This window comes from Colletotrichum orchidophilum (genome assembly GCF_001831195.1).
Source record: "Colletotrichum orchidophilum strain IMI 309357 chromosome Unknown Scaffold_74.1, whole genome shotgun sequence".
In the NCBI taxonomy this organism is placed as follows: domain Eukaryota; kingdom Fungi; phylum Ascomycota; class Sordariomycetes; order Glomerellales; family Glomerellaceae; genus Colletotrichum; species Colletotrichum orchidophilum.
In genome coordinates this window covers 80,276-105,380 of record NW_019173030.1, presented here as the reverse complement: position 1 = coordinate 105,380, position 25,105 = coordinate 80,276, and the positions used below count along the sequence as shown (strand labels likewise).

The following is a 25,105-nucleotide window of genomic DNA, read 5'->3' as shown; positions in this document are numbered from 1 at the left end:
GAGATCTTTTTATGAGCTACGGATACATACGGGGGGTTTTCCCCTTGGGATGACTATTGATTAGGTGTGCGCCAGTGCGTAGGACAGGCAACACAGTTGGAACCTCGCATGTCTCTTCTTGCAGCTCCACGAATGCAAGCCGAAACCGAGAAGTTGATTGGGCAGAAAGTTCGGACTGATGAGACACGCAAAAGCTGAGAGATGGTCTGCTGCTTGAGAGGCGTTATCACACCAGAGACTCAGCAGCGGGATGGCGCATGCTACGCTGTCAGGATCTGTAGGGTGTCGTCCTCTTGCCCTACCTAAATCAATGATACCCAGACTTTCGAGAGCAAGCAAGGCGGATGTTGCAACCGATGATGGATGGAGGTGGCCTCACACTGGTCGTTGGACGATCTGTCAGGCTGGGCAAGGCGGGTTAGGTGAAATGGTTCAGCAGAGGCAAATCTGTTGGCTTTTCCCAAGTTGGAGGATATATGACAAGACGATTATAGGGTGCTAGGAAGGGGTGTTTTCGCTTCCCACTACGGGACCATGGTGCGGCGGGATCGTCCCAGTTTGGGGCTACTATACAGCCCCAGCTGTGTGACAGTTGAAAAAACATCCCAGTCAATGAAGAGGCAGACCTGTGATCATTGAGATGGGTTTGGGAATGGAGAGGAGAGCCGGTCTGAGATGCTGTACTGTGTAAGCCAAGAGGCCAGGCGTAGTGAGATTGAATGAGACAATGCACCCAGCTACCTCCTTGCACATCCGAGATCTGCAGGTTCACAGCGGATGAACTCAGAGTTCGTATTGTACCCTGTACAAGTTTCATGCATATGGACGTTGTGTTTTGAGAAGCTTCCTGGTATCAATCTATCTGTGTATGCGTGCAACCATTAACAACCACTTCAAAGTAGCTGTAACCAGTCCCTTCTTAGGACACATTTGTGTGTCTTGGGTCCGGCCAGCCTAATGTTGTCTTCTGATGTCTGCATTTCCCCTGTGTCGTCTGTGTTGTCCATCTTGTATTTCTGGCCGCATAGCTACTCCGGTTTCTGTGAGCAGGGTATATTCCCAATCCTTCTTGCGTCGTGTTTCGTCATGCCGTTCTCGTATGCTGTCCATATGTTCGCCTGCAGGGCGGGGCCTGACGATGCAAGCGCCAAGGCAAGATCAAGATGGTTGTTGGCGAGCGAGGAAGTCGAACACCTGACTCCAGCCTGCTCCCAAATGTTAACTGGTACGATGACGGTGAAGAAGCTGCGGCTTCACGTCGTGACAGCTGCGGCCTGACTGTGCGGGCGCAATAGCGGTTAGTCGGGCGCCATATCTTGGTAAGTCTGAAGAAACTTTATAGGCCTTGACGCATCATAGTCTCAAGGATTGATTCGTCTCGTTGTCTACGCTTTGGGACTCGGGGATGTAGGCAGAAAGCATAAAGGGGAAGAAGGTGAAAAGGGCCTCTCTCACGCCCCGTTGTCCCCGTCCCCCATCGCCGCCTCCGGAACGGAACCCTCAGCATCGGGATGCTGACTCGGATCATGACCCCCCTGCTGGCCGAGAAACTCGGCGTACTCGGCACTAGCCAATGCTAGCTGCCGCGCCGCCGTTTCGATCCGGAGCTGGAATCGCACGTGGGGGTTATCGCTCCGTGCCTCCGCCATGGCTCTATCCAGCACATCTTTCACAAAATGGGCCACGGTCGGGTCGGCACCTGGCTGCCCGAAGCTGGGGCCTGCGGGGGCCATGCCGGGAGCCATCGGCGCTGTGCCGGCAAAGCTTGTATTCGCTGACACCTGTGGCACAGGCTGCAGCTGGATGGCTGGCATGTGCTGTGGAAGATTATTCTCTGCGTGGCCAAGGTCGTTAGTCACCCAGCACTTTAACACCGCTTGGCCGAGCTTGTGCAATTTTTGCTTACCGTGGAAAGAGCAGCGGGAGCCGCTTGCGTTGAACCAGCAGTTGGCGCAGCTACCACACATCTGGCCACTAACGACCACACATCCGTTCCAGGGTCCGTATCCCTTGTGGCAGCTCTTGCAGGGACTATGAGCTTCCTGTCCCGACACGTGAGCCAGTAGTGCTTCGACGTTGCTCCTTCTCTTGAGATTCAGAGTTTGATCCTGGCGGCGCTGTACTGCGAGACGCTCTCCTTCGTTGTTGGCCAGTCGCTTGGCGAGGGCACTGTCGATGAGTAGCTGACCGTACCCACTCTCGGAGGCGAGGTCTTCCGCCGTTCTCGACATGGCACCGGGGCCATGAGCGCCCATCTGGGCTTCCATGGCGAACTGGGCCGGCAGGCTGTGTAGGTCGGGGTGGATATCGGGGTCAGCACCGGGTACTGTGCCGGGAGGACCGTTGGCTAGGATGCCTGCGGCGGCGAGGTCGAAGGGATTCGGGTGGTGTTGCTGCTGGTGATGATGTTGGTGATGCTGGGGAGGGGCAGTTATCTCGTCGTCATCTTCGTGTTCGGCCTCGGCCTCCGCATCGTGGGCGAGCTGCTCGAGCTGGTCGGCAGCAACGGAGGAGTGTCGGCTGGCACGGCCGTGGGCGTCGCGCTTGAGGCCGGCTGCGGGCTTCGTCACCTTATTTGGGCGGCCTCGAAGAGGCGGTCGGCTTCCGCCTCGAGCACTCATGGGGTAATCGTGGAGGACGCTGCCTCTTTTGCGATGGTAGACCGTGAGGGAGCTCTAGCTAGTCGGCGATGATAAGTGGCGTTGAGAGTGGACAGCTGGTGTCAGCTGGAAGAGTGTGTGATGAGGAGTTTGGGGGCTCGAAAGAGCTGGTGTTGATTGAGCGGGAAGAAGCTGCTGGTTGCTGTTGGGTCCCACTCACAACGTCGGTGGTGCGGATTCGAGTGGGAGCTCGGGCCAGAAGTTCTCCGCCCAACCTTTGCCGAGTATTATGTAATCTACATCATAATGTACCATGAAAGTGAAAAGGTGAAAGGTGCCATGTCGCCGCCCCTCGCGTCACTCACTATCTTACAGTGATAATGTTGACTTCCATGTGACTGTAAAGCTCCTTGTTCCCAGGCTGGAGAAGCTGGGCAAAGGGTGTTCCGTTGTTACTCCTTTGGCAACACTGTTTCCTTGTACCATCTCCATCTCCTACACTGAGCCAAGACATCAACTGGAACGCAAGGGAAGAATGCTCTCAGGTAGGCAAGGCCTAGCAACAAGCAGTATTAATGGCAAGGAGGCATGCGCAATGGAAAGAGTCGACCTTGGCCATTTATACATATCCAAATTGACACGGATTTTTTGAATCCAGACCTGAGCGCAGGTCCGGTCATTCTGAGTGTGACCTCTCAGTCATTCATTGTGGTTTTGTGATTCCCAGCCTCACGACTCAGCTGTAGGGGGGTTCTCCCAGACATCACCTCCACCCTCAGCCTCTGTCATCTCCTTCCACCTCTGAGCGAACTCCCTCAAGCCACCATCGCCTGACATACTCGCCTCAACAACCTCCTTGGGAAGCTTATGCGCCGAGTACTGCGGTGTGCTGAAATTGAAGGCGGCCGGGTTATCCTTCTCCACCAACCTCAACTCAGGCACCAGTTCGTCAGCATCCTCATCGTCTGTCGTTTCTTCAACACCACTGCCTTCGATGACTTCCTCCTCGTTGACAACCGAGCCTAGGATAGGCCTCGGGACCTTGAACTCCAGCAGCTCCACCCAGCTGTAGAGCAGACTGTCTGTCCGGGGCGCCCAGGGGTTGATATCGATAAGGCGCACCTTGCCAAGCTCGTCGCGTGAGTCGCTGTCTCCGGGAACATAGACGTCAAAGGTGAAGGAACCGTCTGGGAAGGTGAAGCGCAGGCGGTCTTCGAAGAAATCGGTAATCTTGGACACCAACGCGGGTCGCAGGCCATCGAGGAAAGGGTAGTAATTCCAGTCACGCTGGCAAAGACCAATCAGGGTGCGGTGTTTGACGAAACATCGGAACTCAAGGGCCGGGTTTGGCGAAAAGAAGGGTCTCAAGACCAGCACTGGTTGGAATGGTCTGTTGGCGGACGAGGCAACGGTATCCTCGAAGGCGTGCTCCAGGTCATGGCTCACGAAGCTGGAGCTCTTGAGAAGAAGGTAGATGTCGTTGGGCGTCGTGCATTTCAGCGTGTTCTGATGCGGTGAAATCCAAGCCGCATCTTTCGGTGCGGACCAGTTCAGCTTCGGCGCAACAGCACCACCCAACTCCTTGATCCGCTCCTTGATCTCCTGGTGGATTTCAGGGAAGCGCTCGTTGGGCGGCCGGCAGTCAGCTTCGGGCTCGTCGCCGGAGTCATCTTCTTCGAGATGTTGGTTTCGTCGCGGCGCGCCGGCTGTGTTCGAGGAAGCGGACCATTCCTCCTCTGCCTCGTCCTCTTGCGGCTCGTCGTCGTCGGCGAGAATAATGCCGTCATCGCGGATGTATTGGACAAAGTCGGGCGATAATTTGATGATCCTAGATCTGATTGAAACAGTCCGGTACTTTGGGAACCAGCTATCGTATGAGCAGTTCAAAATATGCTCCTTCGTGACTGGCGGAAAAGTGAGTTCTTCGGTCTCTTGGGCAGTTGCATTATTGATGGCGTCCAGCGTTGGCTGCCCCTCAGTGAGACCTTCAAGAGACGGCATCGTCGCAAATGAAATCCAAGCTTGACCAAGCTATCTCGACAAAGTTTGCGAATTTTTGGGTGAGAATTTCTTGGAGTTTTGGGGGTCTCGAGGTTCCGGCGAAAATGTGTGATGAAACGAAATTCGCTCTGGTCTTCACTTACATCGATGAGTCTTCTCACGCTGAGTGAGTCTTCCCGTCGCCCAAAGCAGAAAGTACCCCACCACCCCACTTGTCATAACTTTTCTGCCGGCCTCCGTCTCTCTATCCATTTTCACCGCCTTTCAAGGCCCAACTGAACTTCGTCCATAGTACCATTGCCAAGGGTTTAGTATCGGTGACGTCTCTTATAGATCCAAGGTGCCGAGATACATCTCGATTTTCCGCCAAAACCAACTCAAAGGATCGATATCAACAGCGTATTGACTATCTCCCTTGATTAGAGACAATACGCTCTACACAAATCCGAGAACCATGTCTGACAACGTCGGTCTCTCAACGCCCCGTGGCAGCGGTACCTCGGGCTATGTTCAGCGCAACCTTGCGCATATGCGCCCACGCGACTACGGCGCGCCCTACCCTCCCAAAGACGCCGACTCACTCCGCCATAGGCAGCGACAACCCGACAAAGAGATTTTGGAGCATGATCGCAAGCGCGAGGTCGAGGTTAAGGTCCTCGATCTACGCGATACCCTTGAAGACGAAGGGTAGGCTTATCCCCTCCCCCTTGCCTGGTCTTACAAGGTTTCTGATGGTGCTCTAGCCTCGATGACGACGAAGTTGAGAAGCGATGCGATGAGATGCGCAAGAAGCTTCTGGCCGAACTCGAGAGACAAAAGAATAGCCGTGGCGGCGGCGGCGGCGGTCCTGTACGGAAACACTTCAAGAGCCATCAAGTGCACGAGATGGCAGATGCCAAGATCAAAGAAAGCGAGAGATTACGGAGCGCCTTGAGGATAAGCAAGGATTACGAGGAGGGAAGCCATTGGAGGAGACAAGAGGAGAGACTCCGAGGCTCTCTGGAGAAGGAGACCAAGAGGGATGACATCGACTAAAGCATGAACGACCCAGTAGAGCCTTTGTCATGAGGCATGACGACAGGTTTTTGGTACGGAATAGCAGGGAAATAGGCGTCCAGGCGTTTGACTTAAGAGGGCGAGTAAATACGGATACGCTGCTGGGGCTTTGTTTTCAAGCCAATGGTGTCGAGGACGACCTCGTGGACTCGATAGCCGGGTCCGATTTCAAATTAATTTTGGTACATGTTCGGAGATTTCTTCCGTCGTCTAGTAGTACACAGTTGGCATTCCGTCTTTCAAGTCGTCATTTCTTCCCTGCTGGCGGTACCCAAGCTTCTGGCTGCCAGCCCTCACTTGGTCCACTGGCTTTCGCCCAAGGGTCCTTGCCATATTTCTTCTTCGCCTCGGTCGCGGGCTGGGCCTGCTCCATCGGCGATTCTGTAGTCTTCGCGTTCGCGTTTGTTGCTTCCAGCTCAGGCGCTATGGGCTGTGTCTGCGCAGTGTTCAACGACGGCAGAGGTTGACCGGTCTGCTGACCGGGGAAATCGGTCAGCCTTGGCTTTGCCTCCCATCTCGCGTCTGCCTGCGCCGACAGCACTTTCATCCGCTCCTGTCGGAATGCCTCTCGTGTTTGTTCTTCGAGTGTCGGGGGGTCCTCTCGGGTGTAGCGCAGCCATTGGTGCCACAGCGGCGACACCTTCACGTCGGAGAGGTAGGTCGATCGGGGATAGTTGACGATGCGGCGAAAGCGGCCAGGGCCATTTCCACGGGTCTCTCGAAACTCCCAAAAAGTGTAGCCCTGCAGGTCACGGCCTAGAACCGAGCGTGTTAGTCTCCATGATCGTTCGCAGAAGGAATCGGCCGGGGAGGGGGACATGCCGACAAGGAAGCGTTTGCGCCATGGCAGTCTGAGCGACTTCCACTTGTACCACGCCTCCAAAATGGGTGATATCCGTGTCAAAGACATTTGCGCTGTTGGAATGGGGGGTTGGGAAAGAAATATCTTCGTTCAGGAACCCATGGCTTCAAGTTCTAGAAAAGTAATGAAGTCAACCTCGGATTGCACAGCCACGGGAAATTTGGCCTAGGAATGGGGTATCTTATCGTCAGCCACATATTTCTTCTCCAACCCGCGACTGAGTGCTCGCAGAATCAGAGTTGCATTGGCCCCACCAGCCACCATCGCACACGTCACTCCGCAAGACCGCGGCGGTCCAGCCGGACCCCGGGTCCTGTCACCTTATCCAGGTTCCCGCCAGCGGCGCCTGGCTCTAGATGCATAAACAATTAAACCTTCCCCACCACGACCGTTCTTCGCCAGGTCTTCCCATCACTTCAACCTGCCACCGGGCTGCCTTGTTTTCCCCGCAAAACATTGACTTACCACCTGTTTTCACTCCCAAGGACTGAAGACACGCGACCGAGGAAACATCTACACCATTTGAAGCAAGTCCCGCGCACGCGCGCCGAACAACAAGAAGTTGCACGCATCCGTTCCTTGGACTCCAACATCGCCGGACCTTGCCGACGTCAGCGCCTAACCGCTGCCTCACTGAAACACCCTCACGAACCCAACCTCGAAGCGCCTAAACCCATAAGAATCAAGTCGCCCTGACGATACGAGAGCCTCCTGTAATCAATCGCTCCGTCAAAGAAGCCATTATGGCCTCAGTGTCATCCTTGGACAAGGATCTGCGCAAATTGCGCCTCGACAAGTACACCCCTGCTGCTGCAAAAGAAGTCAGCAGTTGGATCGAGGGAATCTTGGGTGAGAGACTATCGGCAGGCGACCTGCTAGAGGGACTGAAGGATGGCGTTGCGCTCTGCAAGTACGTCAATCATCATCTCCCACTACTACCAATACTGACCCAGATATTTTCAGATTGGTTAACCTCGCGATACCACCCCCCGGCGTCAAGTTCAAGAAGTCGTCCATGCCGTTTGTTCAGATGGAAAACATCTCTCACTTTCTGCGCGCCTGCAAAGAGCCCCCTCTCAACCTACAAGACCACGATGTCTTCCTTACCGTCGACTTATGGGAGCAAAAAGACCCCGCTCAAGTGCTGCAATGCCTTGGCGCTTTCAGTCGAGCCGCCAACGCAGCAAACCCAGCCAAGTTTCCGGCGGCGATTGGGAGCAGGAGCCGTGGAGGAGTGATGAGTCCTCAGGGAACTGGCCGCGGAACTCCATCGCCCACGAGGTCGCGCGGAGTTTCCAATGCATCAGGCTTCGGCTCGCCTCGGCCTACCCTGACCAGCGCCAAGACCGGAGACTCCGGCTCGGGTCGATGGAGCCCGACCAAGCCTACCTCCCCGGTTACCAGCTGGAGCAGGAAGGAACACGAAGGCGCCACATCCCCTGCTTGGAACATTGCTCAGTACGGCTACATGGGCGGCGCCAGCCAAGGAAATCTAGGAATCTCATTCGGAAGTCGGAGGCAGATCACTAGTGCGGGTCCTGACGTGCCTAGTTTGGCCGAGAAGGAGCGCATCCGAAAGGAGAAAGAAATCGAGGAGGAGAATCAGCGACAAGAGGATGCGGCCAAACGTAAGAAACAAGAGGACGAACGCGAGGCTGAGAAAAAACAAGAAGAAGAAAAACAACGATTGCTGAAAGTGAAGCGAGCGGAAGCGGACGCGAAAGCGGAGCAGCTCAAATGGGCCATGCAGTACGAGGAGTGGCAAACGAAAGACGAGGATCGCCGCAAGAAAGATACCGAAGCTCAAGCTCGCTTAGATGAGGAATCAAGTCGTCTGAGGAGCAAGAGCGACGCACGACTACGAGGTCAATTTCTCAGCCAATACCAGTCTGAGCAAGGCATCAAAGCACAGAGGACTGGAGTAGATCGGATCGCCGAGTTGGAGAGGGAGCTCGAAGAGGCGAGGGAACGCGAAAGGCAATATGAACTTGAACGCCAGGGACGGACAGGCAGGACATTGGCCGTTACCAATGACCCTAAGGAACGCGTCCGATCTAGGAGTCGGCCTTCCGACGGAACACCTAGCCGTCAAGATTCATGGTCCAGGAATGAGCGGGAGGTTCTCCAGACTGCGTGGTCGCAGCAACAAGACTCACACCAGGACGACGACCCCCCTGCGCCGCCTCCTAGATCTCCGAGACCTCTACCCAATCCGATGGCGGTTGCTTCGCCTCCTCAAAAGGCTGTAGCGCACACGACGGGTGGTCGGCCCCTTCCGGATCCTGCTGCTTATAAAGCGGCTGCCCGGCCCCCACCAAGCCGGACCGACAGACATCTTATCGACCACGCCGCTCCGGCGCCACTAGTCGCCAAGCAGACATACTCACGCGAGCTGGGCGCCACTGCTGAACAAGATGCTGAGGACCGCCGGCGCGCCCAAAGCCAGAACAAGACCAAGGCTGGTGGTTGGGCATCAAAGTCGTTGCTCGAGCGGGAAATGGAAATGGAACGCGAACGTCAGCGTGAGTGGGAGGAATCTCAGAAGGAGACGGCCAAGGCGGTCCCCAGTGGCAACGGAGTTGACGGCATCGGTGGTGGCATTGGAGGTCGCTGGGACGTGAGCCAGTGGGCGGGATATACTGGCGGAGACAACCAGAATCGGGGTGCCCAAGGCATCGGGGCTGGTCGCAGACAGATTGTCGGGCCCAGGCCGCTACCTAATCCTCCACGGTGAGAGCTTTTTTCGGATCGAGGGGGTTTCGCTTGTTTCGTGAGCGGACATATAGGCGTCTTATCCGTGTGAGCCAGGCCTTAGGCTACAGGTTGTGCTCAATAAGAATACAGATCTTGTAATGAATAGAACATTGACAAAAATCGAACTGACACTCATGTACTGTGTGTGAACCCTTGTTAGGCTTATATGAACCGCATACTATCAATTGCGAGCACAACTTCACTCAACATCTTGTTTTAGTTATGAAAACCAAGACCTGGTAGGGCCCTCAGTTCCTTGAACCTTCTGAGATAACCGGATTGATTTAGCTTCTTCTTTTGCCGTCGGTCAAACCGGGTTTGCAGCAGTTCCCGTGCATACTTACTGCAATGAAACATCGAGCCTTATGTTCTATATCACCTGTCCCAAATTGCGTTCCATCGCCAGTAATAGTCAGTAAGATCGTCGGCCAACGCCGAGTGCCCAAATGATCAAGTCTCCCGAGCGACCGATTCTAAGCTTGGGTGAGCCTTCCACATCGGGTGCCAATCGCATTTCTCTATTTCTATGAGATCTAGCTTTAACGATGGTGATGGTTCAGTGACATAGGGTTTGCGTCGTCCGAAGTTGCGGAACTCCGACCTGACTTTGTAGGCGGCGCTGGAGGAAGCCACTCTGCGAGACCATGTCGGAAAACCATATCCCGACATGTACTTGACCCCGGATCTCTAGATCATTTGATTAATTCCTTCTCATCCGCCGCCACATGAAGTCGGTTAAGGACCATTCCTGTTCCAAATAAGTCTTGATGTCTACAACAAAAGCCCACAAGATCTTTCTCCATTGATACAAGACATGCTCTCAATTGTAATGAGAATCGACTCTGTTCACCAACTCCCACGAAGCAGCCCTGAAGCTTGAGACACACGTAATGAATCTGCTCTTCCACTGTTTTCCCGAATAGGGGGAACCGGTCTCTGTACAGATCTCCTCGAAGGTTCCACCATTTTTCTTCGTGACTATCGTTCATCAACAGCAGAACAGCTTCTTCACAAGCCACGTTTATGAAGTCAAACCATTACTCGGGGAATACTTGGGTCCTGAATTCCCTGAAACACATCAACATGTCTCTTGGGCTGGACTTACTCGACATGATGAGGCGGTATTCCACTACCGTAGGCACTTCTGTTGCAAGACACATCTCCATTAGTCCAACATATGAATTCGAGACTTCATCCAGCGATCCAAAGACTTCGGCTTTGACATCGTTGCGGCCTGGGTGAGCCTCGAATCCAAGTATACTAGAGATTTCTCTCGTGAGCCGATTTCGCGTAGGCCACTTTGGCTCGTGGAACTTGAACTTACCACTCATGAGTTGTGAGTTTTGAGTTTTGTTGTGATATGAATCTACACACATCAGGGCGCGGAAAATATAGTTCCGCCCACTGAATCGCCTGGTAAACTGATTACCCATCTGATACTGCTAGGACGTAGCTTACCTCGAATAACATAGACCCGTGAAGAATAGATGTTGGGGCTATATCGCGGGATAAAAGCATTCCCTAGAATTCACTAATGTTACCACCAACGTTCCGACTGCGGCAAAGGTGAATTAGTTCCGACCTGATTTCCTTGTTTCCATCGATGATGTGCGGACGATTATGCGGTCACTCGAGTTTTGAAGTATCTTGAGAGCGACTCCAGTAGACTGAAAAGACTGTCTCTTGAAGCTTCAAACTTGAGAACAGTGAGTCTCCATCTAACACAGCAAGAAGGGCACACGTCAGCCTCCATCAAGTTCAGGACCGCAGAGTAGCACCTTTTCATGAGCTTTCCACACCTTTTAGTCGTAGTTATAGACTATGGTGTCGGTTGCTTCAGTGGGGATCATATCCCCCGCACAATGGTTCTTTGAACGCCGATGAGCGAGAGCGGAGGTGAGATGGAGTCCATCCAGACGCAGAACCTCGATGAGTTCTAGCTTTTGGAACTTCAAATAAGCCGCTCCGAAAAAGACAATAGGCTTAAAGAGAGGAACTCAAGTAATCTTAGCCACGGAACCCATTACCAGAGCTGGTAGTGAAGTAAATGTCACCTCTCGCATACAAGACCGTCATGATGACTATTTCATATAGATACTCCTTGCCAATCCCAAGCAGGTTCAACATAGGAGCAATCACCCAAATTTTGGAATCAATTCGGGATGATAAATCATCCAGGAAAGCGAAGACCAACGACAAAATGCCTTTAAAGAACTTGGAAACTAGGATCGCCTCCTCGGATATCAAATCCTAGAGGTGGCACACCTTAAAGGTTTGGACGACTCCTCAGAGACTCGTCTAGTAAGGGGATATGAGGTAAAGGGTCCATTGATGTTCCTCGAGTAACCTTCACTCTTGCTGGATAATTGTAGCTGATGGAAGAAATTTCTCTCCACGCTTTCACGCCGAAAACCTATGAGTTATTCTTTCCATTGGCTTCCAACTCAGAATGAACATGCCTGAAGAATGAGCAGCCGCTTCGGAACATTCCTGTAACTTCGCGTCGAAAATACTAAGAGTTCATTTGTACGCTAACTTCTACGGCTTCACAGCACTCACAACCGCAGTAGTTTTGCCATTATATTGCGGTCGGTGTTCATCCTGTCGAGGCTCTTGAGGACGCAAAGAGCAAGGCAAGACCAAATTTCAGACGTAACCGCGGGCTCCATGGGATTCCCGCTGCTTTCGTCTTGGTTTGAACGAATTGCCGGACAGAATGTTTGAAGTTCACTATACGATAACCCTATTCAATGCTCGTCATTCCAAACTACCATCCCAAATCTGGCCAAGCTCCCGGTATGTTAAGCGGCCGTTTTTCTCTTTTGAGATAACCAGACCGATAGGATTTTCTTGCCTGCCTCCTGCTGAACCTCTCTTGAGCAAGTTCCTTGGCGTATTTGAAACTTGAACAAAGACCGCCTGCGGCTCCTTTCCCTTCGCGACGAAGGACGTTCCGCTCGGCTCTTTCACAGTGATCCCGGACAAAGTCATAGATAAATGGCCAGTCTTCTTCTGCACTGCTGTATAACTCGCAATTTTTTAGCAATACGTGCTGCTGCCATTCTTCCTCTGCTTCCAATGCTGATAAGTAATGAAGATCAGGCCAGATCTCGACTTCAAAGAGGCAGCCCAAGTTTTTGAATTCATTTCTGGCTTCGTATGCTTTGCTGTCTGGGTCGACGTATCGGCGCCACATAGGGACGTTGAAACCTGCGATTTTTTTTGTGCAAATCATTCGTTTCCAAGCCGCCCAATTGTGATTATACGGTGAAACGTTTTCCGGAAGGTGAGCCTTTTCACGTTGCAGATACCTGTCAACGTCAATTCCGCCCGCCAACAAGATTTTCAACCAGCACGAAAGAGCGGCCTCAACCTCTCGATGACATTCGGAGCTGCTAAGAATCCAGGAAAGCGCGGTGTTGTACAAGGGCTTATACCAAGAGGGAAAGTCGTTCCAGAGAATCCATGTACTGAGTCTGTGAACATCTACACCTTCATTGATCAATGTGACAAAGAGACGAGTCCAAACTACAATTGATGGATCATCTCGAAGCCAGAAGGGATCTCTTCTGGTCTGTCTTCCGAATATTTTTACTGCTGCATCCCAGACAGCGTCGAAAAATTCCGCTTCCTCCATCGCATCCAGAGTAGGTGCTTTGCACCGATCGTAGAAGGCAGTCAAGGACTCTACATCTTTAAGATGGCCGGCCAAGAGACGGAATCTCGCGGGCAGGGAGATTGGGGTCAGCTGAACAATTTCGTTAATTGCGAAGACGCGGCGCGAAATCTCAGGAGGTTGTAAAACCATGACATGCACTCCGGCCGAGTGATGAGGTCTGCAGGTGCTGGCCGATTCATTAGTCCTCAGACCGAGCAAGAGATGTGCAAAATTACTTCTCATCTATACATAGATCGAGATTCTGTTGAGCTAGAAAGCGGCAAATCGGTGGCTGGTGAGAATGGACTGCTGACTGTAGCCGGTAAATGATTAGACAGAACACAGTCTCTTATGATGAATGCCTATTAATGTTCCGACAAATCTCACCTCAAATAGCGTCTTATTCCCTAGCATGGTGCCAAGATTGATTATTTTGGCTGAAAGTAGGTCTTGCAGAGCTGACACGTCTCCGTCGCGCATGATGTCCAACATCTCCTCAATCAGCTCTTCGTCTTGATCTCTAGAGAGGACGTGACGGACAGAAAGAGCGTAGACCATTGGGCTTAAGGTGGTCATCTCCCAATGGAGTTCGATTCTGTAGGAAAGGCTGCTGTGCCCGAAAGCATAAGTCTTGACCTCACCAATATTCGACACCTCCTGTGTGCCGAGAGAGCGAGACTTCTTGAGAATCGTCGTGGTCTGGGATTGGTACTGGAAGCCGAGTGCTTTGACCATCTTTTGATGGCCTCTTCTCACAATCCTTGTAAGTCTTGGTTCAGAAGGCATTTCGGTATTGTGATCTCGTTCGAGATCAGGCGAGATACGGTCTTTTGCTGGAGACAGGGACGAATCGCCCGTGTGGTGAACTGTCAGTTGCTGGACGACATTGCACCTGGAGCTGCGTGAAAAGTTAGGATCGGAACTTCGAGACAGTTTCTTAAAGACTTACAATATTTCTGCGGTCATCATATGCTGCAAGTAGTTCAGGTCATCGTCCAGCCACTTGCTCAACCGCAGTACATCATCTTTGCATTCCAAAAATGTGAATCCCACGGTGTTGAATGGGCGCCTCTTCCCACCCTTTCTTTCCAGCTTCGTAATGATGACATGAATCTCGGCAAGTGTCGACTGGATGCTCTTGAGAACACAGACGCCCCAAGTCTTGATGAGATCAGAGCATTGCCGCGACGAAGCGTCTCCCTCGAGACTCTTCTTGATCGCACCGCATATGACCTCGACCCTTTCAATTTTGAGCGCCAGCCGGTTGATCTCCGCCGAGGCAGACCGGTAAGCCGCGATGAGTCTCTTGACTTTGATGGCGGAATCGACGAGCTGCAACGAGAGCCCAATCACTCCGATCGCCGCCTCCATCGAGAACGAGAGCGAAGCACCAGGTGCCTCGGACTGCAATGAACTTCAAGAGATGCGTGCAGATTGACACGTTCACATGGGAATGAGAAACGGAAGAGGGACCATTTCATTCACTCCTCAAGCGAAAGAAATCAGCAAGACGAGGCTGTTAGGCAGATTTACCCCTCTCAGAGCCTGCATGAGATTGCGCAGTCGTGGCCCAATAAAGTCGCACCGTAGATATCTTCGCCACAGTCACACTTACTGCGTAAGCGGTTGGCTTTCTTGTCGGTTCAGCCATTGCCTGTGGCAGTGAGCAGCTTCTTCGCTGGCCTTCGGCTGTCGACTAAGGACGTTGAAAAAGGCACGTTATCTCCAAGAATTGTGTTCAAGAAAGTAGGCAATCATTAGGAGTTGTATACAACCCATCTACGCTATTTCATGTACTGTATATCTAATTATGTAGGTCCTGGATGCTTGTATGTGCATCTTTCCCCTTTCAACCAATATAAATTATTTACTCAAACGTAAAAGTCGAGCGGCAACTTGAGCCACTCGCACTGCTCGACATCCTTGAATCCCTTCATCATGTTGTCTTTTACGGGCCAATCAATGGCCCTCATCTTCATGTCCCCTTTCACCGAGGGCTCCCAGGGCCCCGACTTTTCTAGCGCCCTCAACGTGCTCTCAAACCCCCTAGCCTTAAGAAAGGCCTTATTCGGATTAGGATCATATGTCCTCGCAAACGAGGTGAAGGTGTCGACAAGGTATTGCATCCAGGGCAAGTCATTCTCGTCGCGAAGCGGATTTCCCTGACGCACAACATTGCCAAACAGCGGAAGCAACTCGCCCGAGTGACATCGTAGGTTGTTAGCGGGTGACTCGGGGTTTCCGTTGGGATGCGTCTTTGACTTGGGCGCCTCGCAGATGTCGAGTCTCGGCCACTCTGGCGTCTGGTACGTCCGCTCAAACTCGTAGTAGTACACCTTGGATCCGAGGACGCCATGTTCCAAGCCCGCGTACGCTGTCGCTTGGTCTACACAGCGGAACATCGCATCCGTCGCTAGCCTAGCGCCCACCCCGAATGCCGCCCGCGTCTGGTTCCTGACGTCTGTCGAAGGGAAGAGATGCTGCGGGGGAGCCGGGAGACCCTGAGACGTGAGCCAGTGGGTGTCGTTGAGGACTGTACCGTTGCGCGGGAAAATTAGAAACGGCAAGCCGTCTTCGGAGGTGATGCCCATCATGACGTTCACATTCAAGGAGTCTCCTGTAAGCTGCAACTCGTCTGTCGTCAGGTAGATGCTGTCATTGACAAGGTACCGTGCTCCCGGCCCGAGACTTCCAAGTGGCGCGTCTCGGAGACAGTCTAGTTGCGACGTTGCGTTGGTGCAGTTGGTGGTGCCAAGGATAGCATTTCCCACGAGGTCTAGCTGCTCTTCGATGGAGAAGTACTTTGAATATGACGTTCCGTAGGTCAAGCCTCCGAGGTTGCTGAGTGGGATCGCACCTGCAAACTTGCCGGCCGCCTTTGGAGACGCCATCATCGCCCGGACGGAGGCGGCACCTGCGGACTGACCAAAGATGGTGATCTTGCTTGGATCCCCGCCAAAGTCTGGAATGTGTTGTTGGACCCAGTCCAGTGCCAGAATCTGGTCGGCGAGACCAAAGTTGCCGTTCGTCTCGCCATCATCAATTGCCAGATAACCCAGAGAGCCCAGCCGGTAGTTGATGGTCACGACAACTACATCGCCACGAGACGCCAAATTTCCCCCATCGAACAAGGGATCACTGCCGAAGCCGCTCGTAAGAGCCCCGCCGTGAATCCAGAACATTACCGGCCGAAGACCGCTGTCGATTCGTCTGTTGCGGGGAAGATGGGGCGTGTAAACGTTCAGATAGTGGCAGTCTTCTGCGCCGCCGAATCCCTGATAGCAAGGGGAGCCGAATTCGAGCGCGGTGGCATTGCCTCCGGAGCCTCGATACATCCTCGGGTACGCAAACCGGCTCGTATTTGTAGCGTACCGCATGCCGTGGAAGCGGAAGCTGTTCCTGTCGCGGAAGCCAAGGACTTCTTCTCTATTGGAGTGAACCACCACCTGCCACCTCGGACTGCTATCCTGGGCTACGCCGTTGGAATATGGCGCCGTGTGCATGCACAGAACGGTATTTGTATCGGATGCGCTGGCAGAGGAAACCTCGCCTTTGAGGTTAATCGTTTGGGGGACATCGTTGTTTTTGGGCAAAACCCAGATTGCCGTCAGGTCAACATCCGGTTCTTGGTAGTCGAGAATATCCAATACCCTCCGAGTGAAGTTCGACTCTGGTGCCCATAGCTGCTCGCCTAGATCGTTGCACATGGATTTGGCCTCCCCAAAGGCCACCCGAGCCCTGAGAAAGAGAGCGCTTGCATTGGCCGCTGGACTTTTGGAGTCTTGAAGGTTGTTATTGTCAGCAAGGGGCTTCTAGACATGTGATATCGATTGCGACTCACCCAGGAGATCATTGTCTCGAATAATGGTTATATCGGTCCTGAGGTTCTGGGTCGATGGTGCGCACGAAACAGCTGCGGCTAGTAAGGCGACCAGAGCGAGCGCTCCCACGGGCATGACGTCTTGCACCGAGACCGAGTTGACAGTTCGCCGAGAAGAATACCGGAACCCATATATACAAACATGGAGGAAATCAATAACCAGAACCAAAGGAATGGATGGTAGAACTATCTGTTTCTTCCTTCTGAGCAATGTTGACCTGAACAGCAACAGAACAAGTGGCGGCATTCACTTCAAGATGAAAAAGACCCAAGGACATCCGCTCAACTTAACCTAAACAAACTGTCCATTGCGCCGAGTGAGAACAGGGCAGAAGCAGGCCAAGGATGTCCCAAGCAACGAGGCGTGCGGGAAAGAAAGAGTCGGACGGTCCGACTGGATGCCCAAGTCTTTCACTCTCTCACACTCTCTAATCCGCTTGTCGCCAATCCAGAACGACGCCCTTAGATCCTCCCGTTTCCGCCGCGGGATCCTGGGAAGAGCTCAGGCACCAAAGTCGATCGAAGCTTTGGGATCAGCCTATCCGTGTTAGAGTGGTTTATCTACCAGGAAGACCGCAGGGCTGGAAATGCAAACAAGAGAGACCTCGAGCAGGGGAGCATGATGGACGCGGGCACTCGGCGAGTTTTAGGCTGGACGCATGAGATCGCGCAGAGGCCGATGCTTTGGTCCGAGCCAGGAGCAGGCTGGCGGAAAGGTTGCTCAGGTTTCAAAACTTTGGTCTCTCGCGCGCTCGCGCGCGCCGTGCTCGTTGGCCCGCTCCGCGACAATCATACCATGTACACACAACGCAAGTTGCTTAAACCCACCTCTGGCCCTGAGGGCTGTTACTCTGATTTCTAATTAGTCCGACGGCCCGGTAGATTCTTGTTTGACACTGCAACCCCCACTGCACCAAGATTTGATGGTGTGTGTGTGTCGTCGGACGATGGGACGGGGGCGGCATTCGATTGCCGACTGTCCAGAATTTTGACAAAACGTCGTACTCGGAGCCGTTGCTGTTACGCCCTTGAGTATCTACAAACTCGGATCGGTGCGGGGTGGTTTGATGTCACACCATCTCAACGTCTAAGAGCGAAGGCATGAAGACGAGAAGGTCTGGCCGATATGAGGAGGCAGCTGGTGAGATGAACGACAATGGCGTCGTGGATCAAATCTGAACTCTGCTGTTTCCATGCTGCACCGTTTGATCGTTCCATAATTATCTCTTTGACACTATTCTAGCTGCGGTAGTGACCAGGCGCCAAGAAGGACGGCGAAACAACGGAGACCGTCAGTCTAGTTCATCGTCTGATGATTGCTCCCAGTGCATTCGCTGAGTTGTCCTTGGTGAGGTAAAATCTGCGTCCTGAAGAGGATCCTGCCCCGACGAGGTAAGAGGGTTAGATCAGGCGTACCTTACGAAGGTTGTGGAGAGGATGAGGCTCAGCATGGAACAATGTCAACCCTTCCTGACATCTAACACATGTCACAGCGAGACAGACAGACAGGTAACGTGCCGGATGGACCGCGATTTCTGATTTCTCTGGGCGTCAATAGCCAAGGTACGTAGCAGGCTGCAACTATCCCAGGCACTCTCCCTCGTCTCCATATTCCCTAGGATGATGATGTGGTGAAGCAAAGCTAAACCCGATTTTCCCGAGCACTCCCTTTGAAGCTTCTCAGCCTTTCAGATATCAATGATGATTCTAGGCATTTAGTTATGCGGGTTCAGCACCGGGTCGGGCTTGCAACAGTCGAAGTTGTCCGTGGCGACGATCCAGAACGTGAGGTCAAAGTCGCTGCAGCTGATCGTGCCTCTGACTTCCATGCTACTCTTCTTCTTCTTCTCGCCGCAATGGTCGATGCTCTGAGCGAAGATGCCCACCATGTCGAGGTTGCCAATGGTGGAATACTTGCCGGTGATTGGGGAATCAAGAAGATTGGCGGCGGGAGAACCGATGGCGACAAGGCAGGTGCCGATGCGCATGAACTCAAGCCAATTTCTGCCAGTCAGATCGAGAGCAGAGAAGGTCCATTTGCCGTAGGTTTTCTCCCAGAAGCTGAATAATTTGACGCAGTCATCAACTTCGGCATTCTGTTCGCGGTCCAGGCAGGAAACACCTTGCTCCTTGCAAACTTTCTGGGGCTCCTCAGTTTTCTCAACCGTGAAGCGCTTGGAGAGGCGAGAGGTACCGATACGGTTAGCGGTGGGAGCATCGTCTGCGTTGATGTAACCATTGGCGATGGTGGCAACATTCTTTTTGGTTTGCTTGACCTCCGCACCAGGGTAGATGCCACCCTCGACCTTCGCGAAGTCGACCTTGCCGACCTCTGGGTTGATGAAGATGGCCTTGCACTTGCCGCTGTCGAGTAAAACCTCGTGGCAGACAGCCTTCGGGAAGGGAGGCTCGGTGAAGGCGCAGAGAGAGCCACAGGCAGGGTCGCGGATGATTCCGGGGCCTTGAGCAACGGGATTGGCGGCGACAACAGCAAGCGCCACCACAGTGATAGCGAGGAGACGGGTGATGAGAGCCATCATGAGGATTCTTGATGTGGCAGTATTGATGGGGAATAGAGAGGGAAGTTGTCTCTTGAAAAAATAAATGTAGAAGTTTGTCTAAGGTAGTTCTGATTGTAGTGATCGTCGTGTTCGGCAATCTCAGGGATGATGGAGGTGGAGGTAAAGAAGGATGATGCAAGGAGGCCTTGAGTGGTATGGCCTGACGGTACTAAAGCGAAGACTGGTGAAGAAGGTGCCTTTGATTCTGTGTGTTTGTTCGATTAATAGCAGAGGAAGGAGGGGAAAACAAAGGAGGAAGGTACGGCGTGGGTGGACAAGAATGCCGGTCAAGAGGGGGAAGGCACGTAGAAGCATGAGGTGAAAGGGAGTTAGGCATGGAATAGAGCCACTACCACTTATAACCATCACCTGAAGGGACTTGGCTGTTCAAGATTCACGTAGAGGGTTCAGGAGTAAAATATCCCTCTGACTCTGCGTTGCGAAATAGACTAGCTGGATCAAGATGGGATTTCTTGCTCACGTGGGCTCGGTCAAATTTCTGAACCTTCTACTTTTCAAGGAGCAAGATATGGCTATGGTGATGAGGAATTTTATTCAAAAAACGTCCGGTCATTTGGTGCGCATGAAGCCTGTGTATTAAGACTGGTGATGATGGCCAACTAGAGTACCCTCCTTCCAATGTGAACTCAAGAAATCCCAAGGAGCGGTTCCTAGCTACTCTTTCCTCCATCCCATCCTTTGTGAATCCATGTCGACCCTATAAGCATGTCTGTTCTCAAGAGCCAAGTCCATAGCATATGCTCATCCTTCAGTTGTCCCACTTGATCATGTCGGGGTTGGCAATGTACCAGTCGGCAGCGACCTTGCCACCCGTGGTGATGCAAGAAGAGCGACCAGCAACCTCGACCTGGTCCATCATTCTGTGCTTCTAGATAGCCTGCTGGATGATCTCGGTGACATCCTGGTTGCCAATGTTGATACCAGCGTTGGGGCGGTTCTCCTTGGTAGCGCCGATGACAAAGGCGCAGGTGTTGACAACAGAGAGGGCGGTCCAGCGGTGCTTGTCCAAGTCGGCCTTGGAGACGGCCCAGTGGCCAGCGTTGGAGGCAGCCCACTCCTTGATGACGAGGCAGTCAGAGACGAGGGGCATGTAGGGGTTGATATGACCCGACTGAAGGCCGTTGGCGTTGTCACAGAAGTCCTCGTGACCAGACTTGACCTTTTCGTTGGGGACCCAGATGGTGGCATCAGAGTTGATGTCCCTGACAGTCTTCATGACGTTGAAGTTGCCTTTCTTGGCCTTGGAGGGATCCAGGCGGAAGACGGCCACGACAGTGTCGTCGGAAGTAGTGAAGGGTTCACAGACAGCGTTGGGGAAGGGCGCCATAGTGACCTCACAGATCGTGGCCATTTCGGCCCTGGCAGCCTTCTCGGCAGGAGCGGCAGATGTGACGACCGTGCCCATAATAGCGGAGAAGGAGGTGATGATGGTGATTCTCTTCATCTTGGTGGTGATTGTGGGTGAGGAAAGAATTTGGAATGAGGAATTGTGGTGTGAGGTGTAGAAGGGATTTGTGGTGATTGATTGTTTGTGAGATTCTTGGGAGGTTTGATTTGTTTGTGGAAAGATGTTTTTCGAAGAGAGGGCCACTGAACAGGTACTTTTCTTTTTGATTTGGAACTCTCACTGAATACACATATAAGCGAGGGCGGTGTGTGAGTCTTGACGGTCAACAATATCACGAATGTAAGTGAGAAGGGAGCAGGAGCGGGTGGAGGAGGAAGGCGCCTCCAGCCCATTGAGCAGGAGCGAATAAAAGCTCCCTCAGGAGGACTTCGTCTGAAAAGGGTGTATTGTAACGTATTTAGTCACTGTGGTATGTCAGAAATCCGTAAATAATTATGTTTCCATCCTCAACATCGCTGGCTTTCGGAATGGCTTCAAAAAAGGGTAAGGTATGGTTTGTTGGACTGTCTGAAAAACTATGTCCTCACATGCCCAGGTCAACATTCTACATCAAGACCTTTCTAATCCAGCTGTTTGAAAGCTTCCATCACCATATTTATTCAAGACGTTCCTAGTCCCGTTCAGCAAGAATGATCTGCGGCTACGTATAGAATGTCCTCTTATTACCTACCTACCTAAAGCAGGCGACATTGAGGGTACGATGCGTAAGAGACTCGATTACGCTACAAAAGACGTGAACCTCCTAGCCTACATGTTTGGGGCGTCTAAACTCATTCATCAACTTTTCTTTTTGGACATGGCATGACTAAAATTCGTAATGTTAATGGAAAGTTTTCCTGCATGGAATCATCGATGCTGTGGATGGGCGCTATACTTGTGTTACAATCGTCAGGCAATCAAACTAGCCAGCGATCAAAGACCAAAAATGGCCTCTACTACCGTAGACACGAGTATTGTCTTTGCAAACTTTCTTCTGCTATTCTTCTGAAACGACTCCAGCCGAGTGGTGGCCCGCTTTGTATTCCCAGCGTAGCACGAAAAGGGGCCAGCATCTCGCACCGCAGGCTGAGCCAGACATCCAAGCCGTAAGCACACTCTCTGAAAGGCACTCCACTTCTCCATGCCGGAATTGCCCGGCCGGGGAAGGGGCGCAAGTTGAGACAAGTGTGGTGTCCTCGAGTAGAGCCGCTGTCTCAAAGAATCCAGTCGCCAAGATATCACCTTTTGTGTATATCGTCTGGCCCCATACCGAGTATGTATCTCGGATCGTCATCATCCCGTTGTTGCCATGCTGATTAACGCTTCGGCGAAGGCCTTGCCTGGACGTCGTGCTACAGATGAGCCAACCATCTCCCATGCTTGGCAGACAAGGGCTTGCGAATAGGGGGTCAGAAAATGAGGGCCCAAATCCGTAGATGACCAGCCAAAGTGCTGTGCAATGTGCAAAACCCAGTCAGTCGTGTCAGCAAAGAAAGACAAGGCAACTGCACTCTCGTTAGCCTCGTCAAGGAAAGGCAACTTTGAACGAACTCTGCACCATCTACGCTCCTGGCGTCGTAGCCAGACGCAGGCTGGTACATGTAAATGAGGGGCGGCGTCAACTTATGTGGGAGCCACGGCCGTTTCTCCCCGCAGGGATATCAGCATCCGACTGATTCCTCTTCGAGCCAGGTGCTTTGAAAGTGTTACACCAAACACTCAGCATTTGAGGATAGTTCCACTCGCCGAACTTCTGGATACAATGGCATGATGATCAGTTGAGAATCTAATGAGCCGGCGAAGTGACAGCTCTTGTCCTCCCTCGACAGTTGGGCATTTATACAGATGACGGCGGCATTGCAACCGGTGAGACCGAGGAGCCAGCCCTCTCCGTGGCACGGAGTACGGCTTTAGACTCGGTAGGACAAAGGAAAGGTCCGCAGTTTGACGGAAACCCGCCAGATCGCTCGATTGTCCGCGTTGTACACACAGGGAGAGCAAGGAAGTCCCTGTGAGATTGGGCATCTCTGCAATGGATACGGGAAGGCCAGTTGTCATCAGGGAGCGTGGGAAAATATTTTGTTACACCTCTGGTGTAAAAATCTGCGTGTTCAACGTCGCGCTCAAGCCCTGCACAAAGACGATGGCAGTTATTGTGTAACCTGAGCTCCTCGACATGCAGTGTCGATGAGCAAAGCGTCGGGAATGCGCCCATCAAAGGTGACGACCGCTCTAGACTTCTGCGTCGTAAACAATTTTCGGTCGACGAGGAAGTAAAAATTCGTGCCAGCGCTTTGGATGTTGTGTAGCAACACAGCTGGCAGCTGTGGCCAAGGCTCCTGCTGATCAACCGCGGCGTTTGCAGAGCATCGGTCTGGACTGACAGCCAGCGTAGACAGGCCTTCCCTGTCTTTGCGAAGACCGTAAGACCGAAAGTGGTCTCAAAAAGGAGTAGAAAACCTCAGGTGTTGCATGGATGGGGCTTGTAAAGGATCTAAGCGACTGGAACGGTTGTCCGTTAAGGTGCGGCTCTGCGATGACAACTGAGACCAGATGGCATTATTGTCTCATTCTGCCCCGCTGTACACCATTCAAGCACTTTGAAATGTGATGGGGCATGGGAGCAACGTAAACGGGAGAAAGAACAGGCGTGTGCTGAAAGTGGTGTTTGGATAGGACTCGTATCAGAGGCCCAGCCGCGTAAGATGCCCAGTTCAGAAAGGTCAAGTCGAGGTGTCAGATGGACCACCGACCAGACCAGCTCCAAGAAATGAGGCAGAGATTGTGTGGTCCAGACCACAGCCTGGAGGGAAGACACCCCTCTGGGACTATTTTCGATACGATGCCGAGCACTGACTGCACCACACTTGTTGACGAACAGCCTTAATGTCTCGGTTATTGCGGACTCAGGACTGTCTCTCTTATTGCCTGCGTGTCGACGGACGCATGTCTCGATCGCTGGCATCTCAAACTCGCATCCTATGACCGACGGGAAGCTTGAATTCTTGCCCATTCCTTCGTGTCGTGCCAGCTTGATTGGTCAAGTAAGGCTTCTGCCGTGTAACACCATTCTGCAGGTCGATGCTGGATGTCCCTTATCGAAGTCATTTGATGCACCTCCTACCAATTGGAGGCCGCTAGGCAGGATTCGTGGTCGTTGATTGGGGTCGCTGATGGCACCCAGAAGTGCAAGACTCCAAACCCCGGTTGAGCCGGTCCAGGGCAGTGTTAACCGCGAGCCTGCGTTGATTTGCCGATCAACCCACACAGCTGGACACCTCCACACACCTGAAGAAAAAGCGGCACGTCTTCGGTGAGGTAATCAGGGTAAACAATGATTCAGCCGGATGGTTGCCTTGTTTCGTGCGGCGCGGACCATCTTCCAGTATTCGCAATGTTCGCCTTCCGGGTCGACCCTCCCTCCCGCCCGTCAAGTCCGCCCGCGCAAGACAAAGCCTGTCTCTTGCGGGGTAAGCAGCATCGGCAGAGACGGTGAACCCACAGCTGTCAGAGGGTGATGTGAGCAACCAAGTCTGCCGAGACATAGTGACGGCTTCCGGATCCGTGTACAGCTTCAGAGTAGACGACTCAATCGCCTTCAAAATGCCATTCTCACAGTCGCCGGGGGCGTTGGGCTCTTGACGAAGGCCCAGTCTGTTTGTCCTTCTGTTAAGTTCATCCATCAACGAGGATCTTCGATTAGGAGAGGGAGTCGTCTCAAGTATCGCACTTGGTGTAGTTGTCGCTTAACAACCAGGCTGCCAATCCAAAGGTGAGTAACGCGGCCCTCGAATGGGCAATGCCCACCACTTCACTGAATCGACAGGGATGGCGCAAATGGATGCCTCGAGAGAAACGAATCATCATATGAGTAGGTGGCTTGCTGGGCTGAGTGATAGGTTGCGCAATGGCAGACAGTTGCATATTCCTGGCGGTGAAAGTCAGCTTCCTGGCCTGAAAGCTCACAGCGCCCGCCCCCTCTCGCCGTCTTCTCCCACACCTGTCCTGTCTTCTTCTTCTTCTTCGTCTTCTCCCTCTTTGAGCGCAAGTTGCCGGGTAACTGACCTCAATCCTCCAAGTATAAGGCTCGCACCATCGGCAAGAAATCAGTTGAGATACGTGTTACCGTGGCCAAAAGTGTTGGCCATTCCGTTCTTCTCGCTGAGCCGCCTGCATCCTGCAGTCAGGAACAAAGATAAAGACAGACCAACAGCATATCCACAGCATACCAACACACCCTCCTGTGGTTCACTTTGTCTCATATACCCTTCCACAAAGGACTGCGCCCGCCTCACTTTGTCTGGCAACGACTCCAAATCGAGGCA

At 52.7% G+C, this 25,105-nt stretch overlaps 11 protein-coding genes across 11 annotated transcripts; 2 read left to right on the top strand and 9 right to left on the bottom strand.

The window, feature by feature from the left end:
- Positions 1 to 1,451: 1,451 nt before the first annotated feature.
- CORC01_08610 (uncharacterized protein) lies at positions 1,452 to 2,621 on the bottom strand (the record flags this gene model as incomplete). The annotated part of the gene is made up of 2 exons (XM_022620240.1): positions 1,452 to 1,834; positions 1,907 to 2,621. 2 exons carry the CDS (start codon positions 2,619 to 2,621, stop codon positions 1,452 to 1,454), a joined length of 1,098 nt encoding a protein of 365 aa, XP_022473234.1.
- Positions 2,622 to 3,329: 708 nt separating this feature from the next.
- On the bottom strand, positions 3,330 to 4,601 carry CORC01_08609 (uncharacterized protein; the record flags this gene model as incomplete). Its single annotated transcript, XM_022620239.1, has 1 exon — positions 3,330 to 4,601. The coding sequence occupies one exon, from the start codon at positions 4,599 to 4,601 to the stop codon at positions 3,330 to 3,332; it is 1,272 nt and encodes a 423-aa protein (XP_022473233.1).
- A 454-nt stretch (positions 4,602 to 5,055) lies between these two features.
- CORC01_08608 (pre-mRNA-splicing factor CWC21) lies at positions 5,056 to 5,636 on the top strand (the record flags this gene model as incomplete). The annotated part of the gene is made up of 2 exons (XM_022620238.1): positions 5,056 to 5,288; positions 5,345 to 5,636. The coding sequence occupies 2 exons, from the start codon at positions 5,056 to 5,058 to the stop codon at positions 5,634 to 5,636; spliced, it is 525 nt and encodes a 174-aa protein (XP_022473232.1).
- A 268-nt stretch (positions 5,637 to 5,904) lies between these two features.
- CORC01_08607 (uncharacterized protein) lies at positions 5,905 to 6,567 on the bottom strand (the record flags this gene model as incomplete). Its single annotated transcript, XM_022620237.1, has 1 exon — positions 5,905 to 6,567. The coding sequence occupies one exon, from the start codon at positions 6,565 to 6,567 to the stop codon at positions 5,905 to 5,907; it is 663 nt and encodes a 220-aa protein (XP_022473231.1).
- Positions 6,568 to 7,262: 695 nt separating this feature from the next.
- Positions 7,263 to 9,253, top strand: CORC01_08606 (uncharacterized protein; the record flags this gene model as incomplete). The annotated part of the gene is made up of 2 exons (XM_022620236.1): positions 7,263 to 7,429; positions 7,483 to 9,253. 2 exons carry the CDS (start codon positions 7,263 to 7,265, stop codon positions 9,251 to 9,253), a joined length of 1,938 nt encoding a protein of 645 aa, XP_022473230.1.
- Positions 9,254 to 12,040: 2,787 nt separating this feature from the next.
- On the bottom strand, positions 12,041 to 12,910 carry CORC01_08605 (uncharacterized protein; the record flags this gene model as incomplete). The annotated part of the gene is made up of 1 exon (XM_022620235.1): positions 12,041 to 12,910. One exon carries the CDS (start codon positions 12,908 to 12,910, stop codon positions 12,041 to 12,043), a length of 870 nt encoding a protein of 289 aa, XP_022473229.1.
- A 253-nt stretch (positions 12,911 to 13,163) lies between these two features.
- Positions 13,164 to 14,302, bottom strand: CORC01_08604 (uncharacterized protein; the record flags this gene model as incomplete). The annotated part of the gene is made up of 3 exons (XM_022620234.1): positions 13,164 to 13,244; positions 13,319 to 13,829; positions 13,881 to 14,302. 3 exons carry the CDS (start codon positions 14,300 to 14,302, stop codon positions 13,164 to 13,166), a joined length of 1,014 nt encoding a protein of 337 aa, XP_022473228.1.
- Positions 14,303 to 14,802: 500 nt separating this feature from the next.
- On the bottom strand, positions 14,803 to 17,058 carry CORC01_08603 (carboxylesterase; the record flags this gene model as incomplete). Its single annotated transcript, XM_022620233.1, has 2 exons — positions 14,803 to 16,712; positions 16,773 to 17,058. The coding sequence occupies 2 exons, from the start codon at positions 17,056 to 17,058 to the stop codon at positions 14,803 to 14,805; spliced, it is 2,196 nt and encodes a 731-aa protein (XP_022473227.1).
- Positions 17,059 to 18,526: 1,468 nt separating this feature from the next.
- On the bottom strand, positions 18,527 to 19,351 carry CORC01_08602 (uncharacterized protein; the record flags this gene model as incomplete). The annotated part of the gene is made up of 1 exon (XM_022620232.1): positions 18,527 to 19,351. The coding sequence occupies one exon, from the start codon at positions 19,349 to 19,351 to the stop codon at positions 18,527 to 18,529; it is 825 nt and encodes a 274-aa protein (XP_022473226.1).
- Positions 19,352 to 20,261: 910 nt separating this feature from the next.
- On the bottom strand, positions 20,262 to 20,837 carry CORC01_08601 (uncharacterized protein; the record flags this gene model as incomplete). Its single annotated transcript, XM_022620231.1, has 1 exon — positions 20,262 to 20,837. The coding sequence occupies one exon, from the start codon at positions 20,835 to 20,837 to the stop codon at positions 20,262 to 20,264; it is 576 nt and encodes a 191-aa protein (XP_022473225.1).
- Positions 20,838 to 24,497: 3,660 nt separating this feature from the next.
- Positions 24,498 to 24,704, bottom strand: CORC01_08600 (uncharacterized protein; the record flags this gene model as incomplete). The annotated part of the gene is made up of 1 exon (XM_022620230.1): positions 24,498 to 24,704. One exon carries the CDS (start codon positions 24,702 to 24,704, stop codon positions 24,498 to 24,500), a length of 207 nt encoding a protein of 68 aa, XP_022473224.1.
- Positions 24,705 to 25,105: the final 401 nt, after the last annotated feature.